This window comes from Mus musculus, chromosome 12, assembly GCF_000001635.26.
Source record: "Mus musculus strain C57BL/6J chromosome 12, GRCm38.p6 C57BL/6J".
Classification (NCBI taxonomy): domain Eukaryota; kingdom Metazoa; phylum Chordata; class Mammalia; order Rodentia; family Muridae; genus Mus; species Mus musculus.
Genome location: NC_000078.6, coordinates 78,196,785 through 78,214,464, shown reverse-complemented (window position 1 = coordinate 78,214,464; position 17,680 = coordinate 78,196,785). Strand labels below are relative to the sequence as shown.

Genomic DNA, 17,680 nt, shown 5'->3' with positions numbered 1-17,680 from the left:
AAAGTCAGAGGCTGATGTGAAATCTTGTTTTTTTTATGATGTATTGAAGAAACTGAAAATTTTTAGAGCATTTGAAGGAAGTAAAGATAAGTCTGAGAGATACTGAACTTGTAATATCAAACTTTGGAAAGAATTAGTCAGGATCTCAGTATATACCCAAGGTTAACTTGAAATGTATGGCCTCCTGCTTCCTGTCTCCTGAGTTGTGCTGGGTTTACAGGCATACACCACCACATCCAGCATAGCAGGACTCATCTCCAAAGACAGTTAAAACCTCTGCTAATAAGCAAACCAGATTATTCCATACTTCAATTAACAAAAAAGTGGGTATTCGTATACTAATCTCAATTCATTATAATGGTAAAAAAAAATTTAATACACACTCAAAGGGTACTCTTTTAATACAGTGTTAAAGTTAAAAGTCTAAGGCCCTTAGGTTAAATGAAAAGTTCAAAGTAGTCAGCAGTAGTTAGATTTTATATTCTTGTGTTCTGTTCTCATGGCTCTGTCTAATGTAATTGGTTTCAGAAACCTCAGGTCTGCCAGAGTCTCTCAGGGTCTAAGTTAAGAGGTGGTTTCCTTGAAACAGAATGTGGATTATATATATATATACTCAGCTAACTCAGTTGGCAGAACATGCAACTAATCATCTCAGGGCTTTGGAGACTCTTCTTTTATAGTCAGAGGGGAAAGACGAGTTAGACTGGAGTGTGAGCTGGCAGTGATAATATCTGCACTCTGGTAACGAGGGCTAGCTTGAATTAACTCTAGGTCTTTAGACACTTTTCAAGTCCAGTTTCTGAAGTCCAGTTTCTTTTGTAAAGTGAAGGAATTTTATACTGAAATTGCTAATATTCTGTGAACTCATAAACCTTTTCCAGTTGAAAAGTACATTTCAAAAAAATCTTCTAGGGTTCAGTGAGGTAGCTTGGCACCTGCTCCCAAGCCTAACAACTGGAGTTTGGTCCCTAGGACACATATTGTAGAAAGAGAGAACTAGAACTGACCTCCACGGCACACCACACGTACAAAATCGTTTTTAGGAAAATTTACCTTTGTCCTATCTGCATGCAGGGTCCTTTACTCCAGTAATTGTTTCCTTTACTGTACAGAAGCTCAACTCAATTACATTCTATTTTTCAATTCTTGCTATTTTGTCCTGAGTTATTGAAATTCTATTCTAGAAACCATTGCCTGTTTCTGTGTCTTAAGGTACTTTCCTTATGATTTCTTCAGACATGTCAATCTTTCATCTTATATTAAGGGCTTTGATCCATTTTAAATTGGTTTTTATACAGAGAATGTATAGAATGTGATCATTTCAGTCTTCTTCATGTAGATATCTAGTCTTCATAGTCCCATTTGTTGAGGAGATATCTTCTAATATATGCTTTGGGTACCTTTGTCAAGAATCAGGTGGCTGTGGATATTTGTACGTATTTCTGAGTCCTCTAATGTTGTATTGGTCTACGTGGCTGTTTCTGTGATGGTACAATATTGACTTGTTACTGTGGCTTCCTAAGTCAGATATCCTGTCACTTCCAGCATTGCTCCTTCTGCTTAGAGTTGCTTTGGCTATTCAGAGTCTTTTGTGCTTCTACTTGAATTTCATGATTCCTTTTTTTTCTGGTTTTGTGAAGAATGTTGCTGGAATTTTGATAGTATTTGATAAAAATGTCAATATTCAGAATATGTAAAGAACTCAAAAGGTTAAACACTAAAATGTAAATTTAGAAATCTATTTTCAATAAAAGAAAAAACAATAATTAAATCAGTGCATGACCAAGTAAATTTAAAAGAAAATAGTTCTTAAAGTATAAGTAGCCAGTAAATACCTGACAGAAAAACATCTCAATTCCTTAACTGTATGGAAGTCAAATTAAAACTACACTAAGTTTTCATCTCAGCCCAGTAAGAATGGCTATCATCAAGAAAACAAACAAAAATGTTGCAGAATATAGGGGGAGGAGACAGCACTTATATATTATTGATAGAGAAGTAAATTCATCAGCCACTATGAAAATCAATATGGAAATTACTCAAAAAATTAAACATAAGATCAAGAAAAATGGCTCAGCAAGTAAAATCAGTTGTCATGTGTTTGACCAGAGTTCTATCCCTGGAACCTACATAAAGGTGGAGAGACCTTGGTCCCATAAAGTTGTCCTTTGACCTTTACACATACACCATGGCACATACCCACCACCCATCCACCTGCCCCCCCACACACACATATCATGCATACACACACACACAAAATAACTTTTTAAAGACTAACAATAAGACTACTACCTGATCTTGTTATAATACTCTTGAGTGCATGCAAAGGGCCCAGAATTAGCATATAGTAGAAATACTTGCACATTCTTATCTATGGCAACACTGCTTATAAAAACTAAATTATAGAATCAGCCTAGGGTCCCATTGATGGAAAAATGGGTAAAATAAATGTGTATATATGTGGATGATTATTGGGCCATAAAAATTAAATTATATCATTTGTGGGGAAATGGATGTAAAACTGATAGAGATAGATTGCTTTTAAGTAATATAAGCTAGACAGTGAAGGACAAGGTTTCAGGGTTGTCAAGATCATGTGGTCCAGGGACTTTGTATAGATGTGTGAAGATGCCGTGATGAAACCCATCACTTCATGCAACTAATATGTACTAATACTTTTACATTTATCTTTAAAATTCATTTTAACATGTTTTTAAAAACTTCTTTATGTTTATGAGTTCACTGTAGCTGTCTACAGACACACCAGAAGAGGGTGTCAGATCTCATTACAGATGGTTGTGAGCCACCATGTGGTTGCTGGGATTTGAACTCAGGGCCTCTAGAAGGTCAGTGCTCCTAACCACTGAGCAATCTCTCCAGCCCCCTCATTTTAATAAGTTTTAATTAACATAGAATTGCATCAATTTTCTTCCTCCTTTTCCTCACTCCAGTCCCTTCAAGTACCTTCCTTCCAACCCCATCTATGTCTCCCCCACTCTCAAGCTGATAATCTCTTTTCTTTGAATATTGTTAAAATACATATATGTGTGTATCTATATGCACAAACATAAATCCTACTGAGTCTGTTTTTGTTGTCTGTGTATATATTGTTTCACAGCTGACCAATCTACATTGGACAACCAGTATGGGGATTTATCCCTAACTCCTTTCAGCAGTTATTGGTTACCTGTAACGTTTTAAAGGTGGCTGGAGAGGGGCACTAAGTTCACACTACTCTTTGAGAGGGAGCCTAAGTTCGGTTCCCAACACCCACATCAGATGGTTCATAACTGGGGCTACAACTCCACGGGAATATAATGCCTCTGTTTCCTGCAGACACCAGCACGAGCATTCAAGTGCATGACCTACCCCCTCCCATGAAATACATAATTAAAATAACTTAAAAGTCATTTAAAAAAAATAAAATGCATTTTAAAATTTTAGTTTTCACCTCAGTGAATAAGAAAAATGAATTGGCTTACTTAGCTTATTACCAGGAAAATACTATTTTTTATTACTTTTGTTTATTTTAACCAAAATACTTGAGGGAACAACTTGGTCACTTGGCCCCATGAACTTTGGAAAGCAGCAGAAGTGTGTATAATTTCTTTGCCTTTAATGGCAAACAAAAAGTAGAGAGAGGTACCTTCAAAGGCACATATCATAGGGCTTATTACTTACAGCTAGGCCCCTATGTGCATCTCCCAAAATAGCGCTACTCGCTATGGGCCACTGGCTATGGGCTCATTTGCACTTGAACTTTGGGGACCACTTCATATTTAAGCCATAACAAATCCTTGTGCAATGTCATTTAATAAACTTCTGTTAAATCCTAGGCACCATATAAATTCGTTAAAATGAAAAGATGAACAAGACATAGTTCTGTGTCTTAAAGAGTTCATCATATGGTGTGAGAGAGATCTGGGTAAATCGATAATTGCAATATAATTCATTAAGGAATTCTCAAACCTAGGTAGATGTGGTAGTGCCTGTCTTTAATCCAGCATTCTAGAGGTAGAGGCCTGCCTAGTCTACATATCGAGTTCCAGGAGGGCCAGGGCTACATAGGGAGACCCTGTCTAAAAACAAAACAAAACAAAATCCTCAAACCTGAATGAACATTAGAATTTTCTGAGGATCTTAACTAAAAAATTATATGTTTTTGCCTTATCTTTCAAAAAATTGATTTAAATAACTTGGGGAGTGAAAATTGCTATTTTCCAGAGTCTACAAGGAGATCCTAATACATAGAAAGGATTGAGAAACACTGGGATAGGATAAAGATAACAAACTTCATTCTTTAAAAAAAGTGGGAGCCAGGCATTTAGTGCCTTTAGTTCTAGTACTCAGAATGCCGAGGTACATGGATCTCTGTGAGTTCAAGGGACAGCCTGGTCAAGTGAGTTCCAGGAGAGCCAGTGTTGCATAACAATGTTCTGTCTCAAAAAACAAGCAAGCAAACAAAAAAAGCAACAACAACAAAAATACTCTACAAGTATAGGGGCCAGTGTTCACATTGCCCGAATGTGGTAGTGTATGTCCCACAGCAAGATGGAAAGTGGACACAGTGGCCACTCCCAGAAGCTCTCAGGACAATTAGCCTGGTTTCTGCGTCAGTCATGAATAACATATCCCGTCTCAAACTAGATGGAAGGCTGACCTCTGACCTCTACACGTATGCCATGGCACATGCACACATTTACACGGAGATTAAAAACAAAACGTGAGCAGTCGTCAAGCAGAAAAGGAGAAAAGGATCTTCCGGCTTTGTACCTAGAACTCACGTTCCCTCGGGGAAACTGGAAACAGTTCCATAGAACTTACTATAGGACTGTGAGGGAAAGGAAAACAGTGAACGTTGAGACTGGGGAGCTAGGCAGGAGGCAGGTCAACTATTGCCCGTGAAGGAATTTGGACTTCATAAAAAAAAGTGATGGGGAGTGACATAATCTCATTTCTCTTAAAGAAAAAAAAATAGCTTGTATGGTACTGTAAGATGGATTAGAGAGCTTGGAAGCACTAATATCAATTAATAGACTGTGGTAACTCAGGCAGGAAAGGAGGCCTAAACTGAAAACAGTAATGCTAGTGAGTATAAGGTATTCAGGGATTAGCTAGCAAGGGAACAACCCACAAAGCAATGAATGGCACATGAGCCAGTAAGAGCCATCCAGGGGCTAGAGTTTTCTTTATTTTTCACCTAATGCTTACTTGCCAGCAATGATCAGTCCAGAAGTGAATACTTAAGAGATAGAAAAAATGTCTATGAATTTAACTAGAAGCAATGTGATTTGAAATTCAGTCATTTCATCCAAAATTCACCAACCTAATTAGTGGCTATTTATAATACCTATACTCAAGTCCCAACATGCTTAGGGCCAAAATGTGCAACATCTCTCCCCCAGTTTGGTGGTAGAATGGAAGGACAGACCTAATATAAAGGTTTGAGAGATTTTAGTGAACAGAAAGGCTGTACCTAGTCTTCAAATATGTCCAAAGCAAAAGTAGGGAAAGCCTTCTAAACCTTCAGAGCTTCATCTGGCATTGACTTCAGAAAAAAGAGCCTCTGTCCTACATCATCATACTGACTTTTCTCTAGTTCCTCCTTGTTGTTCTACGTAGTTCTTTGATCCTGGGATTCTCTTTAAAATAGAAGAAGAACAAGAAGAGAGGGGAAAGTTAAAACAGGTGTTTGCAACTCTAAACAATCATAAGTTATAATGCATAGTAAATGCATTGCAGTGCTGGGATTGTTGCTTACAATAGAGCTCTTGACTGCCATGCACAAGGCCATGGGTTGGATTCTCAACATGGCCAAAGCAGATCCATAAATGTATAAACAAATGTTTTGCAAAGATCTATACCCATTATCTAAGCTTTTTAAAATTGGAGTGGTTTTGTTGTTTTGAAAGTTATTCTCTCACCGTATCATGTTCATTTCTGTTGATTGTTGCTCTCTCCATAGTTGTAGCACCCATTTTACCTGAAGGAAAAGATTTGGAAAATGAGGTCTATTAACATTCATCATGGCATTATTTAATTGTATAACTGTAAGACTAATAATTGCTTTGATAGGAGGTGTCAAATTGTTGTTTTAGAAAATTAGGGAAAAAATTAAATTTGTAGTGGTAGACCTTTTTTTTTCTATTGACAGCCCTTTGTTCTATAGCAGAAAAACTCATTTCAGAATTACATATAAATAAAATTTTTTAAGCCGGGCAGTGGTGGCGCACGCCTTTAATCCCAGCACTTGGGAGGTAGAGGCAGGCAGACTTCTGAGTTCGAGGCCAGCCTGGTCTACAGAGTGAGTTCCAGGACAGCCAGGGCTACACAGAGAAACCCTGTCTCGGAAAACCAAAAAAAAAAAAAAAAAAAAAACCAAACCTCCCCCCCCCCAAAAAAAAATTAAACATTTTGAGAGCCTGCAGAAATGAATTTCGAACATTTGAAAGAAGCTAGATGATAAACCAACTCCATATAGGTACACTATGCAAGCATATATTCGACAAAACAGCCGTGTAGTAAGAAATGCCAAGGTGTAAAGGTGGGGGCTCAGCAAGCGAGAGAAGAGGCAGGATGCGTAATATACGGGCTGTGAAACAGGAGGAGAGAAAGAAAATTGTAGGGTGTTTCATAGCAAGCATTTCTAGGTTAGGTCTAATCGAAAGGAATCCTGTTAAATTTGAATTTTAGCACACAGTAGTAATTTTTAGTTCATGTTCCATGTGAAATCTGAAAAGCAAACAATAATAATTATTCATTGCTTGGCTGAAATTAAAATCTGTCTTTAAAAAAGAAAATGGAGCCCCCACTTCTGGCATCCTGCTCCTTCCTCTCCTAAACACTTGGTGTGAACAGGTGGAGTCATTGTCACCCATTAACACTGTCTTAATGAGGATGCAGTTTACTTTTTAAATTTTTTACTGAATTCATGTTTAGGGAAAAAGAACTAACTTTATTCTTTCTGTCTGAACTTCTGTAAGATTTTGTGGAAAAACAAATAAAAATATGACAAATTAGTTTCATCATCTGTTAATACCACAAACACTACTTTAATGTTTAAAGGCTTCAGGTTGCCTCAAAGTTTATAGACTTTTTAAAGAGCAGTACTTTGGTGAAAGATCCAGATTTGAGCTAGTTGTGGTTTCTGCCTCTGCCTCCCAAAATTTTAGCCATCAGGAAGAGAAATTAAAGAAGGAAAGGTGAGAGGTGAGAGGAATAACTTGCTTTCAGGACAGAGGATTAGTGAGAAAATAGGTTCCCAGGAATATTCATTTTCCACTTCCCTGGGCTTCAGTAGCACAATATCCAGCCTTCGGGTTCTTCTAAGGAGAACTTTCTGTATCTTCTCAGAGAGCTCAAAGAAATGCTAAGAGCCTGGGATATGGGGGAGGGGTGGTCAAAATCAAGTATCATATCACAATTACATTATTACTGAAGATTATTGCCGAAGACAAATCATCTGAATTTAGAGATTGCTTAGTGCTCTCTGTGATAGGTGATTAATGAAGGTCACAAGCTGCAGTCTTAAGTAGGCTGACATAAGCAAGGAGAGCTGACGCAAACCCTGAGCCAAATTCTAAGTAAACGCTCTCAAATATGCTATATCTCTGTGAGGTGGGGGAAGCAAAGGCTTATCCCGGAGTGTGAACAGCAGAAACGATTTCTTGTACATCAGATGCCTGAAGCAAAGACTGATACTGGTAATGGTGAGTCCCAGGCCTCAGGGAATTCCCCAAATAGTGATTGCTTGAACTGTAACAACATCTCTATTATTTGCCAACAAAATAGAAGGCACCATTACCTTAGCCAGACAGCACAACAGGAGACAAGGGATTTTGGGCCAAGAGCATGGAGGAAAACTTCCTTCTATCTGGAAATACCTGAAATGGAAGGACCTGTATTTGCCTGATTTGGGAAAGAGGTGTGCCCAGGATCTCTTGCCACTTTCCTCTAAGCCAAGCTTAAGCAATGCAATTCTTTTGAAACTAGAGGAACCAGAACACCGTCCAAAAGGGCTATTGAGTGCTCAGCCTTCAAATAGTGCTTGTGTAATAGCCCAGCCCTTTCCCTTTGCTGCCCTAATTGCCTAACTTATTTGTAGTAGAGAGAAAACGTGTTAGATAAGAATTATGGAGGAAGTAGGCAGTTGCTTTCATTTTTTGTTTCTTTGTTCAGAATGGGGTGAACTAGTTAAGCAAGGAGAATAATAATGGTTAAGAGCTGTACAGCAGAACACCATGTTTAATGTTTAATCAAGGCTGCCAGTAATACATCTTGATGCCATATAGCATGACACAAAACATCAATAGGCTGTTTTCTTCATTTTTCATTTGGTTTATAAATGTGTGGCACATTTTGTCCTAGGGGTAACAGAAAGCCGAGTCTCCTACAGCATTTCACGTTTCCTGAGTTACCATTCCTTATGGACTTGGCTTAGATGTGGTTGGTGCCACCTACCGGGCTAAGTACATAATTACAGGCCTCCCAACCCATTTGTAAATATCTAAAAACAGCTTGAATTTGATCTTGGTGCTCAAATTCAGGTTGACGCGATATAGTTAAGTTTGGGTTCCCATCATAATTTTTAGGAATGGAAGAGACATAAGAAATCCAACTTTAATACCACCATTGTGTCATTCAGTCCAGAACCGGAGCTTTAACTGTGGTTTTCTGAGTTTGCTTCTTGTTCTGTATTGCAGACCTTACAGAGCCGTTATAAGGGTTGCACGAAGTGAGAGGCTGTTAAAGTGCCCTGCTACCTGTGGTAGCTATAAATATTAGGTACAGAAAAAATAAAATCAAATAACTTGCCTATGTTGTGTAGGGGCTACAACACATATATCTGACTCTAGAGCCATGGCTTTTCTCATTGAATTAAAACTTCTCAAGGTTTGATATTGAAATAATTTTAGGTTTTTTTATTAGATATTTTCTTCACTTACATTTCAAATGCTATCCCGAAAGTTCCCTATACCTTCCCCCCACCCTGCTCCCCTACCCACCCACTCCCACTTCTTGGCCCTGGCGTTCCCCTGTACTGGAGCATATAAAGTTTGCAATGCCGAGGGACCTCTCTTCCCAGTGATGGCCAACTAGGCCATCTTCTGCTACATATGCAACTAGAGACACGAGCTCTGGGGCTACTGATTAGTTCATATTGTTGTTCCACCTATAGGATTGCAGACCCCTTCAGCTCCTTGGGTGCTTTCTCTAGCTTGTAATAATTTTAAGTGACACCTATAGTGAATTTAAGAGATGTTATAACATGGCTTTAAAACCTGTAAATCACAGTGGAAAATTATTTTGAGTTGAACGCTCGACCCAGGATGCCCTCGCACTACTCTGCCTTCTGCCCTGCATGCTGGGACTATAGCGAGTGCTCCAGCACCCAGCTCAGTCATCACCTTTTCCAATGCTTTGTACTTGATAGAGCCAAGGAGAAAGTTTAAAGAGAATCCTCCTGTTAGTTATACTTTCCGAGAGTGGTAAAACATGCCTCAGGCTTGACCATCTTTCTAGAGTTAATTTTTCTATCTCATTATTATTAAATTTACTTGTGAAAACTGTGGCTGAGCATGGTAGGTAGCTTGTGATGCTGATACCCAGGAGGCTGAAGTAGAAGGATCACTGGAAGTTTGAGGTCAGGATGAGCTACATAGTCAGCTCCAGGCCAGCTTAGGCTATAGAACGAGATCCTTTTATGTTTTGTTTTTAATTGCTTTTGTTTTCAATAAATGTGTGAATGTAAATAAAGATAGCCTGAGTAGCAAAAATGAATTACTAATAAACAGCAGCCTAAAGAGGTTGGGAAATATTACTGCTACACTAGTCCCCCCGCTGTTGACAACACTGTAATTTAACAATTCTCCCATTGTTTTAGCTTCTTTTCTGTTCTGAGAAAACCATTCCAACCAAAAGCAACTTAGGGAAGAAAGGGTTTATTTGGCTTACATGTCCCAGTGACTGTTCATCATGAAGGGACATCAGAGCAGGAGTTCAAGGCAGGAACTTGGAGCTGGAAATTAAAGCCAAAACCATGGAAGAAAATTGCTTACTGGCTTGCTCAGCCCACTCTCTCTTATAACCCAAGACTACCGGCCCAGGGGTAGCACTGTCCACAGAAGACGGCCCTCCAAAACCAACCATTAATCAAGAAAATACCCCTAAAAGATGTGTCTATGGGCCAATCTGAGGGAAACATTTTCCTCAGTTGAGACTTCCTTCTCCCAGATAACCCTATATATCAAATTGTCAAAAAAACTACCAGCACACCCATGGTAAGAACTAGCATGTGTTTTGTAAATAATAATAATAACAATAAAACTAGAGCTTATCAATAAGTCAACATAACAAAATCTGTGACTGTTGGGTTTCAGATCCATTTGGACTCAAATAAACGAAAAGATTTTGAGTATGTGTAAGCATAGATGCAGCCAGTAAAACACAGGATCTGTGGATCGCGCCAGCCGGTCACTGTGGTAACGTGTAGTAGCTGAGCACTATAGAAACCTATCACTTTGTTTGCTAGGAGTGAAAAAAAGGGGAGGAAAACATGGACCTGTGGGCTGCCGCAGTTCAGCCTGATTCAGTGCTCTTTGTGTGTAGGGGAGTCTCCTGAGGCATGCAAATGGAGCTCAATCACTAATGAGGGGCTGGCTTTAATTTAAAGTCTGGAATTTAAAGAACTGTTTCCTTACTCTATGGCTCCCTTGAGATGAACTTTGGCTAATTTTCAGTGACATAAAACAGCTTTCTGTTTTTCTCATACTATGTCTTTGTCTTTTAACTTTTGTATATGAATGACTTATTGTCTCCAGGCTCTTCCTTTCCAACTTCCTGCTGTCCAATTCTTTTCAAAATATAGGTGGAAAGAAAATATGTGTGGAATTCTGCCTGAGTATATGTTGATGATCCAGTTTTCCCTCAATTTTCCTAATTTTATCTATTAACGAAGATTGAATGCTGTATGCCTGGACCAAGTTATTCTAAGTCTCTCCATCTTATTGAATATTTTTTATAATAATGACTTGTTTGCATATTGTGTCAAGGAACAGATAAGAAAGTCTAGGGAATTTAGATATTCTGGAAATATTGAAGATATTGACTATGGTAATTCCATAGTGAAGTTCTGTCCCGTTCTGAAGGCCTGGGGGTGGGGAGAACTCACTCCTAGACCTCAGTAACATGAGCATTTATATTTGTCCTAACTAAATGGTTTGTGGTCACTGTGAACACTGACAATCCAGAGTTTCTGGTGAATTCTAGAAATACATTTATAGCCTACCTCCACTAAATAGCCCTTCTGTCATACATTATCATACTCTTGACCAACTTATTTTCCATTTTCTTTGGCTTGCTCATCTGTTTATTTGGTCATATGTGTTGTGTGCAATGTTTATAAGACATTCAAGCTCTTTATGGACTAAGATCAAGAAGTGATCACATACAGAGTTACTGATACTGGCAGGACATTGCCATTCTTGGATTAGGATTTCTACAGCATGTCCCTTTTTAAAATATAGACTTCAGATTAATAGATTCTTGAACGTTTAAGAATCCTTTCCCTGCCCATCATAACCTTTCCGTTACTTTTTATGACTATGATTTTTCTATGATATCATAAAGTCTTTAGGGGAAATCAATGGCATTCCCAGAAAACGATCTGAATTAGTGAGCTCAGAGCCCTTTCCAACTGTCTGTCTCCTATGCCTTCAGCTCAGAAGCAGCAGACTCTTCCAATGTGCTGTATAAGATCAACCCTAGTTCTCAGGGCAGGGGTAAAGATGGAAAAGAAACTAAGTTTTCTGAGTGTCAAATATTATTGTCTACATAGCCCAAGGATATAGTATTACTTTATCTTTACAAAGGAGAACGTAATTTCTTCCACAGAGATTCTTTACCTCAGTGCAATAGCTCTTGAATACCACTATTAGTAATAATAATAGTGAAAATTTTCATTTAGACCACATTGAACTTAGATTGTGTGCCAGACACTGTGACTCTCACTGCTAAGCAATGGGACCTTAAGTGTTAACAAACAAAAGAAAACCTCAAACTATGTACCTATGGTACTCTACCCACCTTGAGGCCTCAGAAGATTCAAAGCTCCTTGCTTTGTCTCAAAATTGTGTTGTAGGTACAGTGATGATTTAAAGTCATTGGTCTTCTGGTAGTTCCTCAAGGCTTCAATTTTCAGCTCAATCACTTTGTCAAGAAAGCCATTCTGAAAGAGAACATTTTCCAACACCTATAACATTGACTTTTCTAAATGTACTATTATCTGTGTTTCTTTATATAGATGTTAAAATAAGGCCCTTGGGTTTTGTCTTTTAGAGTTAGGAAGATGGTATTTGTTGTTTTCCCATAATTTCAAGTAGTACAAAATCAAAAACACGGGGGAAAGTAGTTATTCAAAACTAGACAAAATGTTGAATATTGAAGATTCAAAAATATTCAAAGTAAATCCAGAAATAGGTAACTTCATCTCTCTCACACAATTCAGTTCTTTTAACAAACAATGAGGATGAGAAGATTGGCCTTAACAATATGAAGTGAAAAGACTTTTCATGGTATGAAAAAATATATCCCATGACCAGCTTTGGAAAACCTTAGTACCTGAAGGATGTTGGGTTGTTCCTCATATTTGACCCATTTTATTTTCATCTGTTGCTTTTCCTGGTGGAAGAAAGACCTTCTGGGTGACAAAGTAAATTGAGATAAAAATCAGTTTTTTTCAATAGCCTAAAACAACCTTATATAAAATTATAGTGAAGGTTCACTGTTAGGTTGGTTTTTATTTCAGTCTTCTTAATTGACCTTCCCATGTAATGTATTCTCTAGAAGCTGAGAGATGAATGAACACTTCATTTTCTGTGAATGATTTGTTTTGGGAAGATGAGATGGAAATGTAATATCTCTAAATAAATTTCCAAGATAAATCAACAAGTGCTCAGTGGGTATGGAATTGTCATTGTTGGTGTGGATTTTTCTCATTTTAGGATAACTAACATGATTTTGCAGAAGCCTGTAATGCCAGTCTAATATGAATGCAATATCCCAAGGATACATACATTATTTAGGGGCATCCTACATCTGAAGCAGATAATGATTAATGTATCAGTTCCAGAAGCCACAACTGCTCAGAGTGATTGTTTACCTTCCTGATGTCGTCCACTTTGTCCACATCTGATGTCTCTGGCTCACTCTTGGCCTTCCAAAGTGATAAGGGGGATTTCTGAGCCTGATAGGAAAGATAAGAAATAAAGGAATAGATAGGTCCAGCTGAAAAACACAGTGTTTTGGCAGACCAGAAATCAAATATACTCCAAAAGTCCAGATCCCCTAATTAGCCTTGATTATAGATGGTCCATTTCCAACAGTCTGGCATGAACTTGTCTAACATTCTAAGTCCACTCACCTTTCTGTCTTGCATGTCTGCCTTCGACTTCATTAGTAATGCTCTCTGTTGATCACGGAGCTCTTCTGACTCGAATGTCTATGGAGAGACATTTTGGCAAAGCTTTAAATCAGTGGTAATTATGAAGTCAAGGGCTTTGGTTCCTGCCAGTCACCAACTTCTCAGGGCTCAAAATAGAAATCGTATACCTACCACAGGGGATTCAAAATGGTTCCTTATAATAACTATTAAGTGGATCCATATAATATGCAACTGACAGTTAAGCTTCACATTTCATTATTTACTCTCACTACTACATTACAGTCCTTCTTGTTTAATCTTCACAAGTCTGGGAATTATTCTTATCATTGATGAAATTGAGACTTGGAGAGGTTAAGCCACATGTTTACAGTAATACAGCTACAGAAGTACAGGGATCTTTCTGACTCCGAAGCCTGTGTTATTAGCCATTGTGAATATTGCTCTTCTGTATTTCTCCTTGTATAAAGGTTAGGTAGGAAACATCACATAGAGAGACCAAAAGTGAGTTAAAAATAATATAATTAAAAGTATAAGCTGATACTGAACAATATCATTACTGAGGTTAAATAAAAGAAAGCGAGGGGAGGCTTTGTTTTACATAGAGCAAACAAGGGCTTTTTCTGAAGACATGACAGTTAAACTGTGGCCTGAAGGGTGAGAATAAGTAAATCGTGAGAAAATAACTTTGTAGGCGGGAGTAAATAAAGCAACAGCAAAGACCTTCAGCCAAGACAGGACAAGTTTGAGAAACTACAAGGAGGCCTTTGTGGTGGTTGCAGAGAGAACAAGGGGAGCATGCATGCCCCTGTGAGTTCATGTGTGCATTAGTCCTGTTGGGTCGGGAAGACAGTGTTTCACTGAAGTCATCCACCACGTATGGCTCTCACCGTCTTCTGCATAGATCCCTGAGCCTTGTGGATTTGAGGGGAGTTGGGGGAGGGGGAAGCATAATCAAAAAATATAGCATGAAAAAATTAATAAAAATCTGTCACAAGAAAGATGTAAAGAGACAGAGGAAGACTTTTAAGAGAGGAGACTGGAAAGGTGGGTACAGACCAATTAAGTCACAGGAAGGTGAGCTGGAAAGGGTTTTCAGCAGATGACTGAAACACTTTGAATGTTTTTAAAAATATCACTGTGTTGTGCAAATAGAGCACCTCTGGAATCATGACATGAACATCAGTGTGAGAGGAGCCAGAGGAATGAGAGTTTCTTTGCATTATCTGTAGGACAATACTTTTGAGATCCTTAGAGGCACACTTTGTTCCGTAGCATCTCCATTTTCTTCCGAAGCATCTTGTTTTTCTTTTCCTATTAGAAGAGGAAGAGCCACGCAAACAGATGTGCTTGTCTGATTGTTAAGTAAGGTTAGGAAACAAAACAAAACAAAACAACTGTTTAATGGCAGAAAAGGGATTCACAGACACAGCAAACCACAGAGGAAGGCAGTAAGTAGGTCTTGCATTTCATAGAAAAACTAAAATATGATTTTGATGATGATGATAGTTGAAAAGTTATTTCAAACAATACTTTTTGTGGTGTTTATGAGCTGTATCAATACAAATAAGTTCTTAACTCTTAAGATGTTCTTATATGATAAGTCTCTTTAGGGCTTAGATCATTAACTTATAATATTTAAAGATCTTTTACATTATTGCCTTAAAAAATATCTACAACTCTTTCAAAACAACCTTTTTCTTTTCTTTTGATTGATGTTTTTAATCATTTAGAAATGACAAGAGTTAATAGTATTTATTATTTATTTATTTATTTATTTATTTATTTATTTTTGGTTTTCCGAGACAGGGTTTCTTTGTGTAGCCCTGGCTGTTCTTGAATTCACTCTGTAGACCAGGCTGGCCTCAAACTCAGAAATCCACCTGCCTCTGCCTCTGCCTCTGCCTCCAAAGTGCTGGGATTAAAGGCATGTACCACCACTGCCCGGCAAGAGTTAATATTCTTATATTCATCAACTAATGAATGAAACCTTTTTTTAAAAAGTAAAAAACATAGAATCCAGGACAGCCAGGGCTACAGAGAGAAACCCTGTCTTGAAAAACAAAAACAAACAAAATAATTAGAATCTTGCTCACTAGTCCCCATTCTTTCCATCATCCAACCTGATTTCCTTAGCAACACGTTGGGTTTTGTAGATACAGAAAGAGATCAAAGAGATACAGATTTGAAGCATCAAAGAACAGAGATGAGTATTCATTCCTGCATATGGCCACAGCAGAGCAAGAAGTTACACCCGTAGCATCTACTGACAGCATCTCACCAGGTTCTGTTTCCTCTCCTCTGGTGCCGTAGCAAGCTCCATGACTGAAGATTCGTCACAACCCCTCCCTGCCATGATCTGCCTCATTATCTGCAGACTAGAAGAAAAGAGAGAAATCATTAAATATATGTGCCCTTTCAAAGGTAAATTTAATATCTGCAATCAGCCAAAAAGTATTCTTCCATGAAGGTTCAGCAGAGGCTGGAAACTGAGGCATGAGAAAGGTCCTGAACACCCAAAGTGTCCCTGGGATGAGTCCATTCCTAACTGACGACATTAGTTGAAGGTATAAACTCAATAATGAATTCTGGGCTCTTTAATATTCAAAACTTAGGTCTCCAACAGCCAGGGAAAGTGCTTCCCACCCTCTGAAAAGAATGTTTTAGTGCATGACTTGAGGGAAGGAGTGTTTCTGCCTCTATATAGAAGAAATTGAAAATTTTGACATCTTTCAAATTAGTTCCAGAGTTATTCCCATCACACATCTGTCTGCTACCTTCTACCCCTGTGAGTATCCAAATATGAATTAGTGTCAAGCCTGACTATGAGAAGGATACTATTTAAAGGCAGTCATTAATTTATGTTTGTGTTACTGTCCTTTTTCCTCCCTGGATCTGAGTAGAATGCCAGATCTAACATGCTCTCTTGCTCCAAGAGAGATGTATATTGCTGGTTTACAAATAGCTGGTGTTAGACTACTTGATGAGTTTTATTCTCCCCAAATCTGAGTTTCTTGAGTGCTTACACTAAGGGTATAGAAAGAAGATCAACTGAAGTGATACTTCCTTTGATGAGAAAGGAAGCAGAGGCTTGGACGTTGCTAGGAACAATTTTCTAGCAAAGATTTAAATTCTCATCTCCCTAACCCAAAGAGCTCCTAGGCTCAGAAAGAAATCATCACTTTTCTGCTTAATATAGGAAGAGCAAGTGTTTACCCTAAAGTAATTCTACCAACATAAATAAGCAAAAGTATCAGGGATCAATATAATAATGATGGGGCTATGCTATTAAAGGCCTTTACCTGTCTCATGGGTGGGCACCTCGGGAAGAGTAACTGTAGCTTCATGAGATGAGGACCAAGTCATATTTATGTAAAAGCAAATAAAATGAAGGGTTCCTATTTGTCCTGATTTTGTAGTGGGAAATATATTCTAATGGAGCTGCTTGTCTAAACGTATAGATAAAACAAACCAGTGATACTTATTACTAATCCTACAGTGGTCGCATTCTACAGACTTTCTATCTCAAAGAAGCTGAAGAGGGACCCTTACCTCTTTTGTTTTTCCTCCAAGTTCGCCATTACCTTCTGCAATAAGAGATTGTTCTTATCTTCCAGAGGTTTCAGCATCTCTAGAAGCTCCTGCTTCCTTAACTTTAAATCCTCATTCATTTCTTTCAAGTAGTTGTCATATATTTTAGAATTTCTGTGGGAACAGATACAATAATCTATATGTAGCTTGGGTGAATTAACAGCCATTTTCCCTTCCGGGCAGCTGCCATTTGGCTTTCCCTACCAGAGACTCACTTTTTTGAGGACAAGCCAGATTCTGAAGAGTTTGTGCCACTTGTCATTTTGAAGGGAAACTCCTAACAATAAAGAAGCCTTCTTGAAAATATGAGCCACCTTTCTCCATGCAGCTAAGATAGCATTTTTGGGCTGTTGTTCTTGAAGTTCCTGTTGCATTAGACTGATTTTAGCTACAGCTTGAGGTCACAATAGCACCAAGATCACAAAGTCAGCAGGTACTTTAAAGTAGCATCAGTAGCTACTTGATGACTGAAAATACTTAACTACAATATTAATTCTTGTCTTAGGTTTAGCCAAAACCCCAAAGTTTTCTTCTGAAATCTTTGAATGAATAGAATAGAGTCACAGCGAGAGTGCTTACATTATAAAATTACTGTTAGATTAGAAAATGGTGATTTATCAAAAAGAACTCATCAACACTATGGTAACAGAC

At 38.1% G+C, this 17,680-nt stretch overlaps 1 protein-coding gene across 8 annotated transcripts; it reads right to left on the bottom strand.

Annotated features, from left to right (window-relative positions):
* Nucleotides 1–391: 391 nt before the first annotated feature.
* On the bottom strand, nt 392–17,432 carry Gm6657 (predicted gene 6657). Of its 8 annotated transcripts, none has more exons than XR_003950292.1 (11): nt 17,245–17,421; nt 16,991–17,143; nt 15,720–15,816; nt 13,421–13,498; nt 13,160–13,243; nt 12,619–12,678; nt 12,085–12,226; nt 9,955–10,018; nt 5,925–5,983; nt 5,477–5,642; nt 392–1,647 (listed from the first exon to the last, which is right to left on the bottom strand). XR_003950292.1 is itself a non-coding variant. In NM_001374218.1 (9 exons), the coding sequence occupies exons 1-9, from the start codon at nt 17,289–17,291 to the stop codon at nt 5,580–5,582; spliced, it is 783 nt and encodes a 260-aa protein (NP_001361147.1). In that variant the 5' UTR covers nt 17,292–17,409; the 3' UTR covers nt 5,438–5,579. The 8 variants fall into 8 exon arrangements, 2 of the variants coding, with proteins under 2 accessions (NP_001361147.1, XP_011242535.1); XR_872844.3 differs by lacking the exon at nt 392–1,647 and adding an exon at nt 7,805–7,883 and having other exon boundaries at nt 5,438–5,642; XR_872842.3 differs by lacking the exon at nt 9,955–10,018 and having other exon boundaries at nt 393–1,647.
* Nucleotides 17,433–17,680: the final 248 nt, after the last annotated feature.